Genomic DNA, 25948 nt, shown 5'->3' on the forward strand with positions numbered 1-25948 from the left:
ACATATCTTACCTCCACAGTCCCTCTCGGGCCAGCTACAAGTGCATCTCAGGGCCACGCTGAAACCCTGCTAGTGTCCCAGAGCCAAACCTGGAGCTGATAAAATAGCCCTTAATTTTCACAATTCTCCCAGCAGCATGGATGAGATTTTTGTTTCTCTGTCTGTTTTTAAAATCTGAAATTGAGAAATCACTGTCAAGCCCCTGGATGGGGGGGGTGGACCTAGAATGAACACAGTATTGCTGTTCAACCTCCCATTTTGGTGTTAAAACCACTCAATTAACTCCCCTCTAGCTATTCAAAGTCCCAAAACATTTTTGGCAGGCAAAAGTTGCTTTATATTTCCTGTAGAAAACACCAAGACAGTGATGTACAACACTTGCTCTGTTTTCCTCCCCCCTTGCTCACCCTCGTACTACTACATGTAGCTCGTGGGTGCAGCAATCTACTGAGAGTCACAAGAAAACTGGCTCTTTCTTTTGCTGTGTAACCACATGAGAAAATGTGTAAGGAAGAGATACTACACAAGCTGAAATAGCTGCTTTCCCAACTATGGAGCCAGAGAAATGGAAATCCATTTACGTGCAGTTATAGTATAAACTGTTGAAAAATCAGCGTTTTCCAAATGGGTTGGAGAGCATGGCTATTTCTAGCAACATCCCCACAACTTAAAGATTAAATTCCTTGACTTGAAGAAAGCCCATTACTATGAAGATGTCAGAAGAGAACACATTGTCCAGGTGTGAAGGTGGGAGGGGGAGATGGGAAGCTCTGCTGCTCATCTCTGGGCAGGAGCACAGCCTGTGCAGGTGGGAGGACACAGCTCCCACAGCTTCAGCCTCTCAGCACTGATAGAACCATTCCTCACAGGAAATTGCCCTAAATGTAGAGGATGATAACAACAAGGTCATGCAGTCAGAATGGCTGAGGGTGGAAGAGACCTTGGTGGGTGATCTGGTCCAACCTGTTCAAGTAGAAGTGTTTGGCCCATGTCCAGAAGGCTTTTTATAGAACCATAGGCTATTTTGGGGATTGGATGGGACCTTAAAAATCACACATTTCCAACTCATGGGCTGGGACCTTCAGAGGAATTGATATGCATTCTGATAGCACTCTTGACAAAAGAAAGAAGGAAGTGCTTTAATATTAGCCCATTACTCATTCAGCATGATGTGCCATGATAGAAATGCTGAATTTAATCCAAAAAAATCCATACCAAAAACAAAGCTTATGCCCATTGGCTGTTTCCTGCATTGACTCAGTTACACAAGGATCCCCACAGAAGTTGAACCTCAGGTTATAGAAATTAGATTAAAGCTGTTTCATGTTACTTAGCAGCATGCCTGCCTGACTGCTGCAGAGCTGGTGTATTGTACTTGAGAAAACTCTTTCCATGAATCTTTGGTGGGCAGCACTGTGTGTTCTCCCTCCCCAAGACATTTCTCACCACCCTTCAGAGCAGTTAGCACCCAAATCCATGTCACAGGGGTACTTTGCCATTTTGGCAGTAAGGACTGCAGCAGCTCCAAGCAGGGAATTATTTTTTTTCCTCCTCCTAAACTTGGAGAGTCAAATCATTTTTTATTTCATGTTGGTATCAAATCAAAATTGCTTCTCAACAGATTTTCAGTAGGCTCCAGGCTGGAGAGCAGATCAGACTTGAGAGACGAGAGCAGCGCTGGCTCTGTCACGGATCCAATGTTTGGCTGGAGCACATTGCTCAGATTTTCTTCTGAAATCTCCCACCTATAAAGCTCTGACATATCCCTTCTCGGGAGCATTATGAGTTTTAATTAGGTAGTCTCTGTCTGGTGTTGTCAGTACATGACGTGCTATAAAAAAGTTTAATAGTGTGACAAAGTCATGCCCTGGATCACAAGCAGGAACTCAGTAAACGGCAGGGCTGTGAAGACTTCTGAAACTCTTGGTTCTAATCTCACTGAACCTCGGTTAATTTTCCTGAAATTTGAACTAATTTGCATACATCAGAGTATTACAAGGAGGCTTTCCAAGATACTAAAATGACAGGAACTACTATAAAAGAAAACAACAACAAAACCCAAAACGGAGCATTTTCCACCATTAGATCTGTCTTAGTGTAAAACCCAGTGAGATCCTGCAGAATATGAAGGAGGTCTGGCATAATATGGAGGAAAGGTACTGAAGTTGTGCCCTTAGGATTTTCAGGTAGGAATCCTGTGCTGTCCAAGCTCCTTGCAGACTCCTGACAGCGTTACCAGCCCTACATGCCAGTAGATGGCACCCTGAATATGAGCTCCACAAAAGCAACAGCACCACATTTGCATTTGATAATCCTCATACTCTGCCCTGCCTCTATTGTTTGTTTGCTTATTTTTGTTCTTTATTTTTTTTTTTTTAATAACAGAGGGGAAGACCATCAGGAAACAGATAAAATATTGTCAGAAAACATAAAAAAGGATCCTATCTTCTGCATTTATGAGTTGGTGCTTCCAAATTGCTATTAGAAGCATCAGGGCCAAGTTTGGGCTGGTTTTGCAGGGGAATTTGTTTAGTTTCCTGTGGAAGGCAGAGCTGCCAAGCCCTGTGCAACTGCTTGTGTGGCACTCCATGTCCATTATATAATTATCTAATTTGCCTTTTGGCAAACAGTTAGCATCTGGATATAAATTTCAGTTTTGAAACCTCCTATGGCTGATTTGCTAGAGAAAGGCTTTAAACTAAGACAGAATTTCTCCTCCTCTCCACCTTGTGGTTTAGAGTGTTCCTGGAGTAAAGGGGCAGGACAACTTTGAGACATTAATCTAAGAGAAGGGAAACAAGGGCACACACTCAAAATTCCTTTTGGAAATACCTGGTTTGGGGCACTGTGGAACAGAAGGGGCAGGCTGGAAAAGCGTGAGGAATAGTCAGGGGCAAGAAAAATCCTTGACATGAGGACAGATGGATGACGCAGGAACAAAAAACTGATTCATATAGTGAGGAAAAGAGGTTACAGTAAGTATGAGGAAGAAGAAATTCAGTTTCTGGAGAGTGGGTGAATCACTTATGGGGCAAGAAATGCCACCGAGCTGAAGGAGCAAGATCACCTTTTTGGCTGCAGCAGCAAAACCAATTCAGTCCTACACAACCAGTGACTTTCAGAGATACTTCAGGAGGTCAAAAGCCTTCTTTGAAGGAAGAAGTGGCTCATCCTTCAGCAACATTTTCAGCCTCAGTGGGTCAACTCTTGCAGTGCCTTTTCCCACAGATGGATCCATGTGTTTGGAATGCTCCAGAAGGATGTAAGTCTGCTCCAGCGAGTAGCATAGCAACCTTGTAGTGCAGCAGATTGAGTTCAGCCAGAGCTCAGGCACCAGCTACAGGGGAGAGCTGGCTGATAAACATTCAAGTGGCATTTGACTGCTCCTAAAGAGCCTAAAACCCAATTTCTAAATGTACAGCTGACTTTCAGACACATGGTGTGGAAATAATGAGGGTTGTAGAGGTGAAAAGCAGAAAGGTTATTGCAGATGCAAATCCACAGATAGCAAAGCCATCCCACTTCTGAGATTCCAGCTCAGGTTTAGAGAATTGCACAGCAAATGGTGAAGGTCAGACCTTCTCCTTCCCCACAAAGTGTTGGGAACAGCCAAACAGCCAGATTTTCTGTAATGTTTCATTTAAAACTAGAGCTTTCACAGAATCAGGTGTTTGATAACAATGAAAATATGTCAATTATTTTTCTTTGATGGGGAAAAATTATTTTATGTCCTTTTGAAAAGAGAAAGGAGATGACAAAGCAAACAAACCAAAAGCAAACTCTTCTGTTGCTATTTAGAGTTTCTATCAAAAAAGCAAAAATACATTTTTTAGCTTTTTGAAAAAATAAAGGTAGTGAATTGCTCTTAACTCTACCATTCTTGCATCTCTTGTAGTTGAACTATGGTTCCTGTCTCAGAATGACAGTCTGTAAGTACTGCCCTCCTACAGCACATCATGGACCCAGAATGAGTTTCATACTGAATTTATCAGCATTTTATTCCATTTTATGCATGCTGCTTTGTCCAAAAAGTGACCCTATAATGAGTGAGCTGACTGGTATTAGCCAAGAACTTTATTTCCTGATTTTTGCTGCAATACTGGTAAAGTCAGTATGTAGATTTTCTACAAGGCAGAGAAATAATTCTTCAAAAAACAAGAAGATAGCAGTATTTCCAAATTTTGTCTTGAAGTGTGCCCACATTTCCTGCAGCTACATACAGTAGAAGGCAGAATGTAAATTATAATTAAGCAGGATCTTGTACCAGAGAAGCTGTGGCTGCCCCATCCCTGGAAGTTTCCAAGGCCAGGTTGGATGGAGCTTGGGGCAGCCTGGGGTAGTGGAAGGTGTCCCTGCCCATGGCAGGGGGTGGAACAAGATGTTATTTAAAGTCCTTTCTAAGACACATCATTCTAGATTTCTATGGTTAAACAGTAGTAATATGTATTTTCTCCAAAAAAAGGAAAAAAAGAGCCTAATTAATAGAACTTCTCAAATTTGTGATTCAGGATTATGACTTTACAATAGTATATTTTTCAGTATTTCTAAATAAGCTTTTAATTTCTCCCACATTTTCTCCTTATGACTTGCACCACTGTCAAGTTAGTAGCATAATGAACATGAAAGTTCTTGACCCAGCAGAGTGCAAACACTGTAAAATTGAAGTGCATCTTGTTACATTGACTAATTTAAGTATTTTGCTCAAGAACACACAGTACTTGAAGAGCATGTATGAAACCTAATGCAACAATAGCACAGAAGGATAAAAATCAGCACTAGGTTCACCATCACACCAGACCTGTGAGCCTGCAAAACCACAAAAATGGAAGCAGAAGTTGCAGTTAGCAACTGAAAAAACCAAGAGAATGGCAGACATGTGGTGAGTTGGAGCCTTAATTCCTGTTAAGGAGAATGTGTCAGTGTGTCTGTGAAAGTGTTTATCACCAAAATCAACACACCTATGTGAATAGTGCTGCTGTTAAGTTTTGCCCTTGGCCCATGCTACACTGATATCTCTGCAGAGGCACAGCTTGGGGCAGCAAGTTCTTAAATACACACAGTGATGGAAAATAAAGGTGCAAAAATGAAAAAATTACATGTAAAGAGAGACTATAACCAGTAAATTGCTCCATAGTGGTTTTTTTTTTTGGTTTTTTTTTTAATTATTCCTATCTGCACTTTGCTGTGTCTTTTTCATTTCAGCCATCCCCATTGTGCTGCTCTCAGAGCTGACACATCACAGCCCTGTGCCCAGGGCAGGGACACAGGCAGGAAAGGCTGCTGAGGGATGCAGTGTCCTGGGCTGGTGCCCAGGAGTGTCCTGAAACCAGTTCATCTGAGTACTGGGAAACAGAGAAATCCATTGGACTGAAAATAAAAAAAATAGGCACTTGGGAAGCAGGATTTATTTCAACCATCACTCCTACCTTTAATCAAAGCAGATCAGGAATGACACAACATCACCACTGCCTGGCTCTTTACCCCACTTTTGTCTGTTTATATCAGATAGAAAATAAACCAGAATTTAGTGATTTAGTGCCTGGTTCAGCCTGATGTAAAATGTTAAATGTCCTAAACTCAGCAGCTCAGTTTCCCTTATCACCCAAAACTGCAATCTCATCTCTAACTTGATGCACCCTAAGTGCTACAAAAATCATCTTCATCAGCATTAATTATCACACCCCCTTTTAATTTTTTTACCCTGTTGCAGCCATATTAGAGTTTTACTGGTGTCTCAGAACAAACAACACACAGAGCAAGGATCATGGAGGTCCCCTAAAAGCTGGCTTTGTAGTTTCTCTTTTCAAGTCCAGTACTTGTGGACTTTCTGCAAATAAAAGCAGAAATGGCCCACTCCAATTTATATGTACAGTCACCCTCTCTCTGCTGTGGTCAAAGAGAAGAGCAAATAATATTTTATGCTTTGTTTGGAGCCATATCTCACTGTCCAGGATTTCTCTGTCACCATGTGTCGCATAAGCTGCCTGAACCATTATTCACAATTTTTTATGCTCTGAGGTATATCATTCAGTCTCTATGAATAATGCACCTAAAGGCAAATTTCTCAATACAGCTTGACCCAAATAATAGAATCAGAGAATAACTGAGCTCAGAAAATACTTCTAACATCATCCATTGACAGGTCCATCACTAAACCATGTCCTGAAGCATCACATCTCCATGTTTTTGAACACTTCAGGGCACTGTGATTCCACCATTTTCCTAGGCAGCCTGTTCCAGTGCTTGATAACCCTTTCAGAGAAGGAATTTTCCCTAAAATCCAATATAAACCTCCCCTGACAGAACTTGAAGCCATTTCCTCTTGTCGTATCACTTAACAGACCTCCTAAGTAGTAACTCCATACAAGAGTAAAGCATTAAACAAGTCTTTGGGCTGAAAAACCTGTTATCTGTGAGATTTTAACCTGATCCTCGGTATGATGACAATTTCAACCTCTCTGATTTATTCTCTTATATTAAAAGAGGGATATATTTTACAACTCTTGGTTAGCAACTACATAATTCTCCCAGCAGAAATCTTATGTACCGACCTAATATTCAGTAGGAACAAAATGTGTTTTCATATAACATTATTTCTTTCTGGCTGTGCAATACTGAAAAGGTGGTTCCAGGCAGGTCTTTCTGGCCTGATTGTGTTTTTGAGGTCCCAGTGACCCAGCTGAGGCTGATGGAATTACAGCTGGGCAATAGCAACATTAAGCACCCCCGAGCAGGAGAGACAAAGCAATCATTGCATTATGGATCAGGCAAGGAAATGCAAGAGGGAAAGGCACAGGCTTGCCCCATTGTACAGAAGCAATGGTTTTGTTTAATTTTGGGTCTAAGAACATACTTAAAGTTCATTCTATTGATGACTCAGCTCCTAAGAATTAAAGTATTGGAGTATGGTACTTCATTTCTTGTTGCTGAGGGTTTCCCATACATATTAGGGATATGTAATTCTCTACTTACAGCAAGTTCACAGACTCACATAAATACAGTCTGCACCCCACAACACCTTACAGACTTGTACAGTGATTTCCTTTCTATTGACAGATGGGCTAAAACTATAAGTGGTTTACTGATGTGAGCATTGATTTTAGCCTTTTTCTATTTTTTTCAACAAGCAACAGCACATTACAAAATAAAAAAAAAAATAAAAGGATAAAATATAATAACAAAAGGCTTTTATATCAGGTCCCACTTTCTAGCAAGTGGCAGCAAAATATCTTGTCCAAATATGTTCAATGGAAATATTATAAATCTTTACAAATTTTTGCTTGATTTTACTCCAGTATTTGATGGAGTGAAACATGAGGAGAGAAAATTTATGTGCCTCTTCTGGAGTGGCAATGGTTATCAGTGAGGATTTAAAAAGGGGTCTAAAGTCCTCCTTTGTGTTATTCTAGAATTTCATAGAAGATGATAACCCCACAGTCTGTTCCCTTCTATATATATACATTCTGACCCTTCTCTGCAAGGGTTTTTAAACCCTTAAAAAGAGCAGGACAGATGACAAAGGAAAACAGGGAAAATCTGCTTGGTCTCTATAGGGCAGAGACCTCCCTCTGGAAATGCTTTCCTATCTGGCTGGAAATGTTCTGAGAATTAGCAAGAGAGGAGAAAGGGAGAGCTACAATTCCAAAGTTCTGTGGACACAATGACAAACTCTTCACATCCACATTTTATGACTCCAGATCCTAATGCTCCATGACCTGGTCTCTGCAGGTCTTCCCTGCACAAATAAAACTTGCTTGGAAATGTCACTGGGATATTATTGAAAACAACAAAACCACATTTAATAAGGTAAAAGAAACACATCAAGTGATTTTGTATGGTCATGCCTCCTCTTGCATCCCTCAGTTTCCTAATTATGTTACATGGGAAAGTCTCAGAAAAGGTAGCAGTTGTTTCAGAAGTTCTTCTGTCCCAATATATCATATGGGATAGCATAATGGAATCTATTTTCACCATTCCCATGTCAATTCAAGATCTCAGTTTCCAGTGGAACTTGAAGCTAAAAGTATCCTTTGTGTACAGTTTGGCCTGCATATGTTCTGGGAACAGTTGTCCATAGTAGAAATTCAGTTGAATATGTAAAAGAACATGCCTGAGGAGGAAAAAAAAAAAAAATTCTACTTCTAGGTCTTCCTGCTGGCAGCACCTTTCATTTCTTTCTGGATTGCTTCTGATCCACGACACCTGCCTCTATTTTCTGTGCTGAGCAATCCTTCTGATGGAGAATATTGGTGTTATAGATGCAGTATTAAAAACCAATCTGTGAGTATCATCCCATGCACAGAACTTTCAATGGCCCTGAACAGCAGGACTAGAATGGTTTGGACAGTAGACTAATGGCATTAAGTAATTTACAGCAGCATAAAATTTAGTAACAATTTATAATTCATGCATTTAATTGGTTTAATACTAAATATGACTTGATAAGTGCTAGAGGAAAAATGCTTGATTATTCCTGACCTGTCTTACTCATAAGGAGAAGAAAATTTTCTTCTACCTCCTTCCTTTATTCTAAAGTTTTATTTATTATAGATAAGTACAGAGTAGAGACATGGCTTTGCAAACACCTCAAGACTGACCAGTCTAAACTCATTTCACACCTGCACCTGATGCTTGTTTCATGGTAACTTTTTAGTTTAAAGCTGTCTTATTCAGAATTTAAAAGAAAAAAAATATTCAATGTTTTCTCTAGGAAGATCACATAAGAATCACAAATTTTCCCCGGTGCTTGAAAGAAATCTGTTCCTATAGCCTAAATGTTCAGAAAAGTGTTGTTACTTTTAATGTTGCCAGATCTGAAGTGATGAGATACTATGGGAAAGGTTATTCTTGCAGTATTTACAGATACAAGCAGAAGCAGAAGTGACAGAAATTTCAAAGTAAGGCTGCTTGAAATACTTCCAGCTTAATTTTGCAGAACTTCTCCTCACAGAGATTTGGATATTCATCCAAGCTTTCCATGCTTACCTGAACTAGACATGTGGTGATGGTAATTTTGGAACAGCCCAAACTCTCTGGAGAAGTAGAAGAGTTTGTACCACAAGACAAACTGATGTATTAGAAAAATATTTTTTAAACACCTGAAATCTTGCTGCAAATAGCCAAAGAAACAAACTTCCTGTCAGTTCTAAATTTCAGAGCTTTGCCACCAGAAATTTTGGGCTTAATTTGACAGGGAGAGGACTGTCACAAGGCCTGCTTGGGTAGGGTGTGACAGCCCCTTTGTGCCCTCCCCACAGCTCCACTGGGTGATTCATTGGGAGGAAATATTTCACATTCATCACTGAATAAAAACACACAAGTTTTGTCTCACTCTACCTCTAAATCAGTTGGACACTACTGAGCAGTTGTAAGTCATGCCTCACTTTGCCCTCCAGCCCTCAGTTCCTGCAGCAGCACCTTTACCAGAAAAAAATGCCTTCTTGAGTTCTTTGGTGAAGCAGCAACAGGAGTTTTAACCTCTTAGAGTATCTGAGAGCTCCTCAGCTTAGCAGTTTCAATGCACATTTGCTATGTCTTAATCCTTTTTGCAGTTCTATACATCCATCATCCCACAGAAGACATCTGTCAAACTGAGATACTGAGATTACTGCATACCAAAGGCTTTAAATCTTCTCGGACTTTAAAAATAAATTCAAGAATAAAGTGAATTTATGATAAACTTATTTCTCTTTTTATTTAAAAGTTACAATAACACTTTTTTTTTCTTTTACTGACCCTGCCTGCCTCAATAGTTCTACGGAGAGGAGGCTTGTCCTTTACCAGGCAGAGATGCCCTCCCTCCCACTCCCCGGATGATGTTTGACTTCCTGCGCTGTGCACATGAAAGAGTCCCTCCCACCCTCTCCCCATCTCCCATCATCTATATCTGCAGCAGTTTTTGTGCTGTGATCCTGCAGCTGTTCCCTTACTTCTTCTCACTGCTCCCACTTCCCATCTGAGGGAGGAAAAAAAATCCTCCAGACACTTTTAATCTGTTCCCACACTCCCTCCCCACTTTCCTCTGCAGAGCTCCTGGTGCTGCACTTCCAAGAGACGCTGCTGTGAAATGCAGCAGAGGTGGCACCTACAGTTCTGGGAGGAAACTTTTGAGCTGTAGCAGCAACCAGAAGGGGAAATTCTTTGTGGTTTGCTTTGAGCAAGCCCCTCTTCTGCATTTCATGGGGCCCCCAGTTTGCTTTCTTGTGCAGCAGGAGTGTCTGCCCCAGCAGCACATGGCCAAGAGAAGACAAAGGCCCTTGTTGTGTGTGATAACATCCGATAACATCTGATATCACATCGTGCAGTTGAGGTGTCTGCACAGGGGAAATACCAATGGTGCTGTGCTGTCAAAAAAGTTAATTTCATAGACTCATGTAATGGTTTGGACTGCAAAGGACCTTAAAGATCATCTGTTTCCATTTCTCCTGACATGGTTGCTTTGATGACACAAGTAGTTTGAGCATAGGCTCTGTTAATTATATTCAAATTCTTTTTTGCTGCAAATGAAATTCTTTAGTGAGGGACCAGAAAACTTTGTATCACTAAGGTGGTTCAGGATGATCCCAGGAGACCTTGTACACATTTTCTGCAGGCCAGGAGGCCACAGCCACCTGTGTCTCAGCATAGATCTGCTACACACAGACAAGTCAATGCCAATGGCACCAGTACACAGCAGAGCCACCTGAAGCTCCAACACTCACAGTGAGACAGTCACAGCCATTCATCTACCCCCAGAAATGTTCAGGGCAAAAATACTTCATGACTATCACATTTTCCACTGGGTTTGTGAGGTAGCATCCTTAAATCCCTTTTTGGATGAAATAGCTGCACTCAGCTCAAATGAACCTCTGCAGACCTGTGCACCTGAGTTAAAATGTCCTTAGACTGCATCAACATTGTTCCCTAAATACCTGAATCTTGCTGCAGGGTAAAACTCTGATAAGAAATATCTTCATTTAACTTCTTTCATTCTTTTATTCTATACAATTTTCTTAATAATCCACATTTTAATATATTTCCTCTTTTCAGCTACCCCCACTCTAAGAAAGGTTTTACAAAATACCCAAACTTCAGAAGAAAATGAAAGCCAGAAAGCAAGCTTTCAAATTCAAACTTTGTGCAGAATTCAAACTCAGTGGAGCAATTCTGAATGTCTCAGGTGTCTGTGACTGCATCCTACTCAAGCATGAGCTAGTGCTGTCCAAAGAAAATTCAAGAATGGGTTGAAGACATCACTCCCTCTAAGCTTCTGCTAAAGCTCAGAGCACTCCTTGCCTTTTCCAGGGTTTAGGGTTAATGAAGGAGGAGAAGCTGACATGTTTTCACTTGGGCTGTTTCTGCTTTCTTTGGCACTCCAAGAGTAGAAGGATTAATGGTGGATGGATTAATGCTAAATAGGTTAATTCTAAATCTAAACATCATCACATACTCGTTACTCTACTTTGTTTGGTGTGGTTTTTCCCAATAAATTAACCAAGAATGCAATGTACTGCTGATAATGGAAACGTGAATCTCTCTGGATCAAACCTCAGCACTACTCAGCCCAACACAAAAATGGCAGCACGTGCCAGAACTCAGGGATGGAAAAGCTGATGTGACACCCTCCCAGATGTAAAATATTAATTAATTAATTAAAACTGTTTGCTGGAAATGGATTTTTGAGAGAGGCCAGGGAGAATTCCGTTGGTGTTTGCTGTGGGTGTCCATGGCATGGCCTTGGGGCCCTCCTGTGATGTGTGACAGAGCCACCAGCCATGGAGCTGACAGAACCCTCTCAGAGACAGAACTCCAGAGCTTCAACGGCTTTCACAAAATATCTCTGTCATTTCCTTCCTCACCCTGAAAGGAAGAGAATTTGTAACATCCTGAGTAGCAAATAAACAAGTTCAGGTGCCAAGGGCTGTGTCCTGCCAAGAGCACTTTCAGTAACTGGTATCTGATTCAGCACCAAGCACAGCAGAGGTTTTGCTCAGGGTGTGGCAGAAAAAGAAATCCAAAACAAAGAACAAGCATATATTTGACACACATCTCTTCAGCTCTAAGCCATGTTCACTTCTGTTTTCCCTTCCTCCTCAAGTTGCAGGTGTACTGAAAACTGATGGATGGTTTGCAGAAGGAATCATAAATTCCTTTAAGTTCATCTCTTCAAGGACTGTGCCTGCTCAGTGTATCAGGCACAAGGTTTGGAAGAAATATTTATGAAAACCACAGTAGAAACCCACAATATCCAGCTTAACTGCGAGTGAATGGTTTCATATCTGTCAATCTCCAATGGCAGGAAGAGTTATATGGATCTTAAACAATCTACCACCAACCATAGCACCATCAAACTCAGTTAATTTATTGAAGAAATGCTTCAGTAAATAACTGAGCACTCCCTGAGTTGATGCAACACACACTGTAGCTTAGCAGATAATTTGGAGAATATAAATATCTGTTTAAACCTGTTACCTTTCCTACTTAATCTGGAAAACATTTCATTCTCATAAGTAAGCTGAGTGAAAATATAGAAAAAATTAAGAGAAAAAGGTCAAAATTTTTAAGCATATATGAATTTTGGTTCCTAGTTTCTGCAAACAGGATTTCTTTTATGTGTGCTAGATGTCAACATTCCCAGATTACTTTAATATAAACCAATAATGCCCTGAAAAACTTCTCCAGCATGGCCTGGCTGCTTCCACTGACAGCTCTTGCATGGGCTAGATTTGCCTCTTTGTCAGTTTGCAACATCTAAACATCTGTGCCCAGAAAATTATTTCCTAACATTTTTAATGAAAATCCAACTGTTTTCCTTTTGCTCCTGTCTCAGCCAGCCTGGAAGTTTGCAGCCCAGGGAGCTTCAAGTTGTGACACAGATGATGCAAGGCTCTGTGGCACTCACTCTTTAAGTAAAAAATAGCTCTGCATTGAGGAAGTCCCAGTGTAAATGAGGAGCTAGAAGTGCTTGTTTTGTAGTGAGTCTCCAAAACAACCTTTTTATAGTATTTCTCAAAGCAGGGAGGACTGACAGAGGCATGCTGAGTGCATGAAAGCATGATCATAATACCCAGCACAGCAAGGAAACTCTGTCCTTCAGGGGCTGGTGAGAGTGGAATTCAGGTTCACTGGTTGAAGCAGACCCACCTTAAAAGAAGATTTCAGAGCAGGTAACACCAAGATCTCCTCACCTAGCCCAGGTCTCCAAATGCTGAAGGCAGCAAGGCACTCAGCCTACCCTGACCCTCAGAGGTCTTGACACCAGCTTGATGGTGACAAAAGCTGTTGGAAGCCACCACAGAATGGAAAAAGGACAGGTTGTGCAGCTTGTGTAACCAGGTGGGGAAATCTGCTGCGGTGCTCTGAATGGCACTTGAATTATTATAGAAAATCTGGGCCAAAATTTTATCCAATCTGCTTTCTTCAAGATTTATACTATCAAAAAACGAAATCAAGAAAGCCATCTGCATATAACAGTGTCCATCAACACCAATTTCTGCCTTTGTAGCACTGAGAAACAGGTTTCACTCATTCATATGGAACACTTAGGAAGTAAGTGGAATGTAGAAACTTTGTCTGGAGCTCAGGTAATGATTTATTTTGTTTTTAAAAGAGATCAGCCCAAACAGCACCGATAGAGGATTAGGACATGTTCTGTACAACTGCTGTGTTTCAGGAAAAAGTTACACTTTTAAATTTTAACTTTTTAAACTTTTAACTTTTTACACTTTTAACTTTTAAAAGGAACACAAGTACTGACAGATTTCTTCCACAAGAGATGGTTTTTAGCCCCACACAGGCTTTAACAGCTCATTAAATGGTTAACAGCTCATTAAATGGTTAACAACTCACATCTGACACAGCACAGAGGTATCTAACAAAAAAAAATTAAGCAAAATAAGCAAGTATCAGAATTACACATAGTGAGCATCAAAAAAATCCATAAGACTCTGCCTATAGCCCACTATCCTGGATGTGATTCAGTAAAACACACCCCAAAACAGCAGTTAGCATGGCTCAAAGCCTAGCAGCAGAGACCAGCTGAGGTCTTTGGGCAGCACAGCCAAAGCCATTCTCACTGCAGCACTGAAGGTCACAAAGGGAAATCCATCCCACTGGAATGGGATGCTGCTTCTTAAACCCTGTCCTGAAGCTCATTGCTGCAAAGAAGCAATAATTGATGGGACCAGAAACAGTCAGAGAAATCCAAACCAGAGCTGCTGGAACTCCCCAGCACCATGCTGGAGGTTGTGGGTTTTGGCACCAGGAGGAAAATTCAAACATGCCTCTGTCACCATTTTATTTTCTGTTTCCTCTTTCGTTCCAGGTAGGGAGGAACATACCCAAGGCCAAGATACAGCCCCATGGGACTAACAAGACTGTCATGCTCTCAAGCTTGGTTGGAAAAAGACAGAGAACCTCTTCCAAACAAGGATATCATTGTGTCAAAGAAAAAAGAAGTTTCTACAACAAATGCTGTCAAGAAAAGCATTTTTTTTTTTTTAAATTCAATAATAGTGTACAGCAGGAGCTTTAAAATGCAGAGTGCTTCTGCTGTTCACTCTGGTTTGGAAAAGAAAATGAACAAATGTACCTCACAGATGTAATTGGATGGAGAGGTAAACTGAACAAGACATGCTGCTTTAAAATGAATTTGCTTTGGACACAAAGAGGTAAGTTGTAGAGGAAGGGAGAAAATAAAGACATAAAACTCTGAGAATTCAAACTACTTCACCAAATCTCACAGCTCTTTGGAAAATGCATTTTAAATTACTCTTAAGACTCTGCAGAAGAAACATAAAAATCACGACAAACACAGCCCAGGAAGAGAACATATTCTTTTTATACAATTTCCCTGTCTGTGCTGATTTGTGTATGCAGGAAGGACAGCTTTTTTTTCTCCAAAAAGTACAGAAAATATGAAATGTGATCTTACAACATTACGCTAAAGTCTGTCTCCAATTAGTATGCACAATTCCAAAATGAGCTCCAAGCCACGTGTGATATCTTTCAACTCTGACCCATATTTCCAAAAGAAACCCAAGTTACCTTTTTGGAGAAGGCAATCAGTTGCAAACAGGAGCACAAGTCACAAAATTTGCAGCAAGCTACATGTTACTGGGATAAAAAACCTTCAGCATAAAACAAGCCTTGCTAATTCTGGCTCTCCTTTATGTGGCCCATAATCAAAAGTGCTTTACTGTGTTATTTGAGCATCTTCCTGAATTACTATTTGTTTGCAAAGCTGTGCAGGCCAAAAAGTTGTTTGCCTCCCAACAGCAATGCAAAAGTGTCTTTGCTGAGGGAAAACTTTGAGGTGGGGGCTCAGGACATAAAACCCTTTTCTGGTCAGCTCTGAAGGATAAATTAGTCTGGGTTCAAACAGCTCATGCAGGAAACACAGAGCCATGACATCTCCACTGAACAGCTCCACCACTGACTGCCCATAGAGAAACCCAGGATATCTTATGTAAAATGTCCTTTATGCCCCGTGTTCTTTTCCTACCTGACAAATAATAGAGTGGTATCAAACTTCTTGATATTGAGTAGGGCAAGAAGTCCCTCTATCAACATCTTCAGACTCTAGAAATACCAAAACAACTAGATACCTACTTAGCAGTGACTTTTACAGTATCCATGGCTACTAATCACATACCTCATGGTCACCAGCACAGGAGCCAGTTAATCAAACAGTGCTAAAATGCACTCAGGATGGGGAAATACTGGGAAAAGTGATCTAATCTCATTTCCCAGCCAGTGCCACAAATTTTCTACATTTTTGGGGAGAGTTGGTTAGTTCCAACTGGGATATGAGAAGGCATTAGTGGTTGGGGTACTAGACAATGTCAGGTAAAGTTTCCTCTTGCACAGAATACAACAGATTCGCCAGACTCTGAGCACTGATTTAAAACATCATTTCACATCTGTATCCTCTACACTTTTCTCATTGCTTTCAAATTCACAAAGGCATACAGAAATAAATAATTGTGCAATTAAACCAACCTAATTCGAATGCCTACAAAATGTTCGTAGCTATGATTATTTTAAAAATCCTCAGCAACTGGTTTTCCAAACTGCACTGAGATGGATCAAAGCTCCTTACCTGCAGCCTCAGGGACGTTGTCATCTCATCTCAATCCGCCATCAACGAGCAACAGTTTTAACTATTTCAAAAGAACGGAAAAGATCAAGGTCACATGTCTAGAGACAGCACTTGAGTTAGTCCCACAGCTCATACAGAGAGAAAAAAAGCAAGGAAAAAGTAAAATAAAACCACTTCCTGTAAGAGCAGAACCATCTCACCAGTGAGCGACTTACATCTAGGGGTTAGTCTAAAATTCTTCTGGATTAAAGAAAAAAAAGATATTTTAAAGTGTGAAAGCAGATTTTTTGTGAAAATCGCAGCAAACAGGGAAGGTTAGCTTTTGCAAAAGGTAAAGATGAGGTTTAAAAGGAAATGCTGAAAGGAATTATGATTCTAAGCCTTAAGACAACTTCCCTTTTCTTACCTTCAATGAAACCCTTTGAGTACTGAAATAAATAGCTCACAACAAATCTGCTTTGCTATTTTGAAATATAGCTGTAGTAAGCAGGACACTAACTGTACTGTTATTCAGATTAATAAAGTAGCAAGTCCTGGACAATCAGAAAGTTTGCTACTAAAAAAAAAAACAAACCCTTCAGTGACTTGTACTATCTCCTGTAGAGGTCAAACAGGCAAACACTTCTGTTTCTTTGATTTTCTGCTTTAAGACTTCTCCACGAAGCAGTGCCTGGAGAAGCAGGGGCACACACAGCTGCTGCCCTGCGTCACTTCCAGCAGCATCCCACAGCCCATGGTCCCTCCCAGGCAGGGAACCCAGAGAACCACATTCAGGCACAGCTCTGGGCCTGTGTGCCTCTGGAAACGCCCCTTCCTTGTAAATGCCTTCATCAGCATCTGCCATGTGGCTTTTTTTATTTTCTTCCAGCAAGGAACAATAATATTTTTCTGGTATTTCTAGGTCAACTTGCAAGCTGGAGCAGTGGGGATTCCCGTGCTGTGGGGCTGTGGTAGCACAATCACGATGCTGCTCAGGCTGAAGAGCTCCCTGGTGATGCTTTGGCAGAAAAAAGGGGTCCTTTTTAGGTTTTCTCCCTAAAAAAAAAAAAAAGCCCACCAAACACTTGCCATATGACCTGAGAAAATCATGGCTGTCCTGATATTTAGGGTTTTGTCCCCACAGTGAGGTAAAATGAGCTCTGTTGGCAGATGGAGCTCCTCAAGAAGCTCTGTCCCATCTGTACAGAAGTCCAGCAACAAAGTCCTCATAAAGGAGGATCCCACAGAACAACCCATGGTTGTAATAGAGGGAAAAAGAGATAATGGGGAGAACAAAGCCATCCTAATGGAGACAGGAAACGAGGGGTGGGGTCTGTGCCTGCACTGGAGCTTGGGGAGTCCTACAAGGGGATTGTGATGTATAGGGCCTTGTATAACAACAAGGCTGCAAAGAAAAGAGTGATTTGCAGGCAGATCATTTCCTATTGAGCAAGAAAAAAGATGCAAGAAACTTCCTGTAGAGAGGAACTTGACTCCATCATGCATTTATTAAAGCAGTGGGGAAGCAAGACCCTCAGGGACTCAAATCCAGCAAAAAACAGGGGGACAGCCCTGCTGAAGGGATGGCAGAGCTCTTAGGCTACACAGTGACCCTTTTATTATTATTATTCATTTTTTAGTAACTTCCACAAGATCCATTTCATGGCCAAAGATCCAATTATGCCAAAGGCCACACAAAGCCAGGACCAAGACTCTCCTTGTCTCCAAATGCTGCCAATGTGTGCCAAGAGGCAGCAGACAGGGACAAGCAGGAGAGGGAGCTGAACAGCACAGCAGCTGCTCTTCACTCTTCTAAACTAGCATTTCTTTGTAGGCCCTGAATTTCAGGGATATATCTTAAAGTTAGAATTTTGAAATTTAAAAGGGAATGATGTCTGTGAATAGTGATGAGGGGATTCTCCCAGATTTGAGGAGCTAAAAGAGCAATACAGTATTTTTCTGTAAACTAACCATTTATAGTAATCATTTCAGCAGCAGCAATTAACAGCTAACTCCTTTAAAAGCAGTATGTATACCAACTGATTTTGTCATATGAAATAAATTTTAATTGAAAAATCTATTGTAGCTGTGTGGATCTCAAGAGTCTCCTCAAATAAAATCACTGGAAGCATTTTTAAAGTCACAAAATATTTGTGGACAACAGAACTTAACCACTAAAATGTGAAAAGCCACCATCAAACCTGTAAAGTGCTGCAGAAGAAGTTGCCTGTGTTACCTGGTCCAAACCCTAGATGACTGGGGACATGACATTTTTCATGAAAACATCTTTCACCGCACACCTAACATTTCACTCAAGCTGCAGACTGCGTCTGAGCTCCTTCACATCCATTTGACAGCATGTCAGCAGTGACAAAATTCTATAAAAGGATGGCAGCTTTGCATACAGCTCAAACTTATGCAGCACAAGCTTCCTGTGTGATCTCTGAAAGGCTGAAAATACTTTAGATGTGCAAAAAAAAAAAAAAAAAGAAAAAAAGCCAGTTTAACAAAATCTAAGCGCTCATTTAATCTCCGTAAAACTAAGCAGGAAAGAGAAGCTGCACAGACACTACCTGGAGCAGATTGCTGTGCAATAGGTTGGCCCTTGTGTTTGCTGTGCAAGTTAAAGATGGAGCATCATTTCTGAGGCGCTGATTTCTTGTCCCTGTTTTAGTGGCTGATGGCGTCATTGCCTATGAGATGTGTCACCACGCTGGTGAGCATCCAGATTGCCTCATCTCATACCTCAGAGAATTAAAGCTAAAAAAGCTGTCTGAAAAAAAAATCACTGTTGACTGAAGGTGCTGAGTGCCCAGCAAATGTTATCAATTCTGTTATGATAAATCCAAGAGGTATCATGAGCTTCCTCAGGTGCATAAACAGCTATTCCGACATTTATTCTGGACCAGAAGTCTCCTAAGGGGGAAAGAAAACTTGAGTTTTTCTGTTGTTTTTGCCTAGTTCAGCCTTTACTCCCTGTTGTGATGACTGGCAGGCAGCCTGGTGTCTGGCTTGTACAGCAGACACCCAGTAGCAAAACTAATTCAGTGCTTAAATCAAGCCATAACAGACAATACAAACCTGCCAGCACACAGGCACAGGCCTGGAAGGACAATTGTGCATCCATTGCCTTGGTGCAATAAGAAGAAAATAATTTTTTATTAATAAAAATGGCTAAAGCACCAAAACTTTTCAATTCACTGGGAAAAACCCTAGGAAAGCAGAAGGCTCAGTGATGATCATGATTCCATGGAATCATGGAATGGTTTGGTTTGGAAAGGCCCTTATAGATCATTCAGTTCCAACCTCTTGCTATGGGCAGGGTCACCTTCCACTAAACCAGATTGCTCCAAGCCCAAATCAACCTGGCCTTGGACAGCTAAAAAATAATGATTTTTTTTTACCCACATCTTTCACCAGAGAAATGTCATTTTTCATAATTTTAGAACATTTCAAAAGGAGGAAAAATACTTTTTTTTCTGCATGGCCAGTAATTCCTATTCTTGCTCATAGCAATTGTTTACTTAGAATGCTGATGTCCATTCAGCAGCCATTATTTTTTTTTATTATTATTTTTTTGCTACAAGGGTCTTGAATATTTAATCCCAGCAAAAATATTTCTGGAAGCATATTCTGATGTGTCAAGAAGGCTGTGCTTGTGGCCATGTAACATCTCCAACAGTTCATAGCCTGAGTGAGCAGCCTCTAATATCACCTGCACAGGCTGCAAATGCTCGTTATGCAGGAGCCTGAATGTAAATATCAATGTAAATATATAGAAAAGACTGGATTCACACAGCCCTCTCAACCACAACGTGCATTATAAACATCCTGGTGCCATTTTCCAAACCCCTTTTATTCTGAGCTTTTTCCCCCAGACAATCCATTTCACTTACCACGGCCTTCAAAGTGCAAGAGGCATTTTAACAAAGTGGTCACAGGTGGTAGGGAATAGATCTTTAGAGGTTCTCCAGCACTCGAGTGTTGGCTCTATGGAAGGAACATATGTGCTCTGACTTGAGGTCTAAAACCCAGAATATTCACATTTTAGGAGAAAAAATGATCTTGCATTAAATCTCCTAATAACTGAGGCACTGAAGTTTTGACAACAGATAAACTGCAGAAAGCAGCAGAGAAGTTTAAGATAGAACTCTCTGAACATTTACTCCTAATAAACTTCCTTTTGCCTTAAAATGAGGTTTGGATTTAGGAATATTCATAACTGAGAAAATAACATTTTTTTTTTGTTTAACCTCATTATTTTTCAGCCTTAGTTACTGCTATATTTCATTGTTAAAGAATAAAAAATAGGACCTAAAGTTAACGAAAACTACTAAGAAACTAAGAAAGTTCTATAAAAATCCAAACTAGTCTTTTTCTCTCTCTTTCCCAGGTGTTTTTACAGACTTTGCCATTTATTTTAAAAGCCAGCCTTGCCCAGGGCTATATTTAATAACTTAAAAAAGCCACTCCAATCCATTGTATAGCCATACTGTACTAAAAAAAGAGACAAAACCCCAGCATATGTTGATGCATTATGTAAAGACTTTCCTTGACAGGATTTAGTTACATGCAAGCTTGAAATGCAGTGTAAATGTATTTTCTGGAGTGCTAAAAGTACTACAATACCAAACTGCCAAAAAGGTGGTTTTACACGCTTTATCACACAATAAGGAACCTTGAAAGAAAAGAGCTGTACTCTCTGGGAGATAATATCTTGATCTATGAGCCCATGATCAAGTCAGAGCTACAAAACCAGTCAATGTTTTCATGGTGAAGGAAGATTCTGGAAGGAGTATGTCAGTCCTTAACACAAAATTATGTTCAGCCAGTGTTGTTTCTACCTCTGTTAAGTTTTGGCTACTTGGTGAATAATTTCCAGTGGAGAAAGCCCCAAATCCTGTAAAATCCCATGCTGAGGATGAATAGGGAAGAAAGATAAGATGTTCTGAGATATTTTCTCCTTATGCTTCAGACTTTGAGGAAAATATATTTTTTTCAAAATCTCATTTCTACAGTACCAAAGTCTCATTCACAACAAATAAATAAATAAATAAATAAATACATAAATAAATAAACATACGCAAGCAGCCAAACAAGCTATTCACAAAAACAATGTGTCCCCATCAAATCCAGTGGAACTAAGAATTGCTGAGGTCTTTTCTTGTCTCTTGCTCACAGAGACTTTGTCTGAGTGGCAGCTCTGCTCTCACCCTGCTCCCTCCCATGCTGCCATCCCTGAGTTCATCAGAACTGTCCAGGCACTGGTGCCAGGAAAAAAAAAAGGCAACAAATGCAAGGGAGAGTCAGTTGCAGGATGTCAAACTCCTCTGCAGACAGATGAATGTCCTCTCTTGTGTCCAGAAGCTTTCAGGGGAGACTGGGCTGCTTGGAATGGACTGGGAAACATCAAATAAATCAGTTTATCAAAGACTTGAAGCAGTTAGTTGAATTAATTAAGTCTGTATGTCAGTTCCAATCCCTTCCTGAAATTTTATTTGCTCATGTAATACACAGATACTTCTAGTTTGTGTGCATGGCTCTTTTTTTTGCCTTTTCCCTTTTCCTCAGCTCCCTTCTTCTGGCAGGCAATTGCTGTATTCAGATCTGGGAGATGTCAGGAAATCAGGTTATTGGTGAATGGGAGTATCCAGATCTGAGGAAGGAAAAAAGAAAAAGAAAATGAGAAGGGCATCTTTAGTGCAACTCGTAGCCACCAAGCTGAGCATTAGATATGTTTGGCCGTTTGCATTTCTTGGAAGACTTAGTCACAGCAGCCACCCACAGAAAATCAGAATGTCCTTACTCAGAGCACTACAACATGTCCGTGGAAATACAACAAATTTCAGCTTGCTCCAAGCACACAAAAATAGAAAACTGATTGCCCTCATTCTATAGCTCTTGAGCTTGTTCCAGTTTTTCAGTTCCTTTTAATTCTATAGTCTGTGGTCTCGCAAGTCAGAGACTTCCTTTTCCCTTGTTTCTCAAGGCCATGCTGTCCTCTTTGCCCTGGCCCATGCCTGTAATATTTTATTTTGGGGCCCTTCTTATTTTGTAAATCTGCCAAGATTTAACCTAAATCAAGTTCCCAGCACTGCCTCACCCTAATGCTGCAGCCACCTCCGTAGGTTTTCCTGGGAAAATCACCTCCAGGCTACAGCAGAAGGAGCCTGGAGCTATGTTTTACATCTCCACTCTTGCATGAGGTGTGTGCATAGCAACATTATTGCAATGCTAATTTCTTCTCAGCCAGAATTGGACCTTCTGAGCTGTGAGAAATGTTCATCCAGAACCATTATTTCCATAAGTCCAGGCAAACCCTGAGACAGGACAATGTGTATCATCAGCAGTTCCAAAGAAAAGTGGTTTTTAGAGGTAGGTAATAATTTTAGGAGTGTTTAGGATGAAGGAAAAAGTGAGAGAAGGAGTCTCTGCTGCAGCATCTGGGTTTTTATAAAAGCTCAATTAATTACAAGCCCTTCAGTCCAACTCCCCACCTGTGTTATCAATTCACCTTTATTTCAAGCTCCAGCTACTGTGACCCTCCTAATTCTTCTGAGCAAAAAAACCATTAAACATTAGGCCTGTTGGGAAAAACACTATCCATGAGGCTTTTTAATCCTGGTTTATTCTTCCCGTGTAACAGGGTCTGCAAAACCAACTTGCAGTCATTACTTATTTCTTCACAGAGCCAAGAGTTCTTCTTGATAACCTTTAACAGCGACAGTCGATGGAGGAGGCACCAGCCCCTCTCCCCCTGTGCATAAGCTTGCAAATCTGAAATAGGGCCTTAATGAAAAGAAATTTAAATATTATAACTCCGCAGTATATGTCATTATGATATATTGAATTCAAAGCAGCTGTTCCTGACAGATTTGGCATATAACAGGGGTAAAGTAATTTTACACAAATCATTATGTTCATTATTTTAAATTAATAGATTAAAATTAGTCAGCGATGTTTTGTAAGGCCATCTTACCCGCGGAGCCCTTTATCCTTAAATTGTAAGAGGGTTTTTTTTTTTGTTTCTCCTCAATATTCTGTGCCGAGAGGACATAAATGCCCTGATCACTTGCAGCATAAGCCCCTAAACTCATGGCTGTTGAGCCTTTTCCAATATAAGCATCTGAAGAAAAGGTACTTAAGGGAAATAGAAAATGACATCATTTTTTTCCCGATCTTTTGAAGAATGATTTTTTTTTTCCTCCCCCCATCCTACAGGAGAAGATTCTAGACTAATTTCTCCTACCAAAGGCTTTAAAGTCTAAAATTCATCAAACATCTTGTCCTCAGAGACAATGTCATCCAAGTTCAAAGGATCTATAGCCCAGCAAAGCTGATGTCTTATTTCAGAGCTAACGCCTTTGTTTTCACTGAATGTTTGATTTCATCAAATTAAACCACTTCTTACACTTCCCATAAATGTGAAAAAAAAATAATAAAGACAAAACCAATTGATTCTCTGGAGAGGGGCATACATATACATACACATAAATGTACATGTATATCATTTACATACACATACATGTACATGTATATCATATACATTAATTTGGTATATTTTTCTAATATTTTTTTGGCATGGACCTGTTATATATATCATCAGGTTTTTCATATGCCTTTGAAGAGACTTTGAATTGAAAATAGTAGCCTTCCAAGACATTTGTTTTAATGATCATCATTATAATTAAGAGCATGCTTCTCATAACTAAATATAAAAAGAATTTTTTTCAAGTCAAGTCTGGGTCTGATTACTGATGGACCAATTTCAAGATCTTTTGTTGAGAAGCATTTCAATATTCATTCAGAAAAATGTCAGAAGATCAGACTTCAGCATAGAACTTTGGTGATTCATACTTCTTCTGGTATTTTATCACTTCAGCTTTAATATCCAGTTAAAGACAGAAAGTTTGAATAAAATAAGAATACTAATGAAAATCAAGCAGTCATATGCTACATCACCTTCCACAGAATTTAGGATATTCCAAAAATTGACATGTAGCTCTATCCTCATCCATATCTGATACAGAGCAACACAGAATAATTTAGTAGTTACATTTGAAAAGCCGAGAGTAACTTCTCAAAATTCAGTGTACTCCTCACTGTTGTATTAATGTAGAAGACATTTATATTTTCTAATCCAGGTTCCCTTAAAATCAAGCAAAACTTAAGTGTTATAATGAGGGTTATAAATTCATTAAATTAATCTGCCACTGTACTGTATTAAAACTAGAAATCAAAGAAAAATCAATTAAATAGTCTAGTGGTGGACTTGGCAGCATCAGGTCTAAGGTTGGACTCAGTGACCTCAAAGTCTTTTCCAACATAAATGATTCCATGATTCTATAATAAATGGGATTTTCACATCAGTTTGGAAATAAGGAAAAACCCCACACTTTCAGGGTCAATTAAGAGAACTCAGAAGTAGGTGAGTATGTTCTTTTACTCACAATTCCTCTAAATGAGATCTTCACGTTTTTTCTCTTTAAGTAGGAGCAGTAGAGAAAATTCCAGAAGCATCCTTGAAAAGGGAGGTCCACAGATTCACCAGTTACCCAGCTGTGAGGTGTTTTCCACAGAGGAAGGGCAGAATTGGCAGAATCTGTTGCCTCGTGGCCACAATGGTTTAAACTGGATATCACACAAAACAACATCTGAGCATTTTGCACCAACCTGCAGCTAAGATGTTAAAACTGTTTCTATGCCTTGTCTGAAGAATGAATATTTCTGAATATTGCCTTTCACCTCCCAGGTGAAAATTAAAATAACACACTCATTAAAAAGAAACAGGGTGTTGTATGCTTGACACACCTCAGTGATTAAAAAAAGAAAATACAGGCAAAATAATTACAAGTCTGTTTCTGCTGAATTCATTGATGACATTCAATAACTCCCAGTTCTTAATGCCTTGTGCTCAGGTATCAAAGGGAACTTTGGGGATGTCCTTCCTCTCTCAGTTACCTTTGGAACAGCCACCCCACCCCAGGCTTTCAAAACTGAGGCACCAGGAACATCCTTGGAGTAGAAAAGTTGCAGGTTGAACTCAAGAGGTTGGATTTGGCCCCTGCTGCCAAAACTATGTGGCAGCCCCCACCCCACCACACTTCAAATTCATTCCTCATACAGGGATGATACAACTGCCACTCACTTTTATTTCAGACGAAGGGGTCTCGGTGCTGTTTGCCCCCATGCTCATTTCAGAAGCCTGTCTAAATCTTTCCCCACATGGGAATCATTTTGAACATATTGAATAATGATTTTTCTATGTCTCTGACACTTTGATGTAGCCTCTGAGGAGAAAGAACTATCCTGGATAGACCACTTGGTCATGTTTTAACAATTTGAGGATCGCTTCAAATTTCTTCAATAAAATGTAAGGTTTACAAAAAAAAAAAAAAATAAAAAGAACACCAGAATTAAGTTCAGTTGATGAGGCCCCACCCCCCCCAAATTATAATGTAGAAACTTTTTGAACACATACTTTAAATTCACAATTCGTTTCTAATTTTAAAGTTGTATTTTATCATTTGATTAATTGCTTAAAACTGTACACAAAGATAAAGGGAACTTTGAAATTCATACCTTGGAGTATTAACATGTACTCAGGACTAGATGTAAAATGTCAGAGAGAAAAAAGATCTAATGAACTCTTTATTGGTGAAATACAGTATTGCAGCTGCCCAGAATTTTAAAAGGTTTGTAGCCAGCTCCAAAGCCAAATAACTACAGAAGTTTACTTACAGCAGGACTCTCATTCAGCATTTCCAATCTCTTCTTCCAGGGGTCTTTTAACATTAATAAAATGTCCAGAGAAAAAATAATAAAAGAAAAAAAGTGCAACCGCAGAAGAATTTTTCTGTCTAGAAAATTACACTACCATAAGTTTTCCTT

At 39.9% G+C, this 25948-nt stretch overlaps 1 protein-coding gene across 3 annotated transcripts in view; it reads right to left on the bottom strand.

Moving 5' to 3' along the window:
* The window catches only part of ARHGAP15 (Rho GTPase activating protein 15), a 325074-nt gene extending 308476 nt beyond the window's left edge, over positions 1-16598 (bottom strand). The window contains exons 1-2 of one of the 3 annotated variants that reach the window (XM_085584122.1): positions 16485-16598; positions 16079-16139 (exon numbers count right to left, since the gene is read on the bottom strand). In XM_085584122.1, coding sequence (XP_085440248.1) covers positions 16079-16102 — 24 coding nt within the window. In that variant the 5' untranslated portion in view covers positions 16103-16139; positions 16485-16598. Of the gene's footprint in view, positions 1-16078; positions 16237-16293 lie in introns of those variants that run through there. The other 2 variants (XM_085584123.1, XM_085584125.1) reach the window with 2 other exon arrangements.
* Between the last annotated feature and the right edge of the window lie 9350 nt (positions 16599-25948).

This window comes from Lonchura striata, chromosome 7 (assembly GCF_050655825.1).
Source record: "Lonchura striata isolate lonStrDom1 chromosome 7, ASM5065582v1, whole genome shotgun sequence".
NCBI classification, from domain to species: Eukaryota; Metazoa; Chordata; class Aves; order Passeriformes; family Estrildidae; genus Lonchura; species Lonchura striata.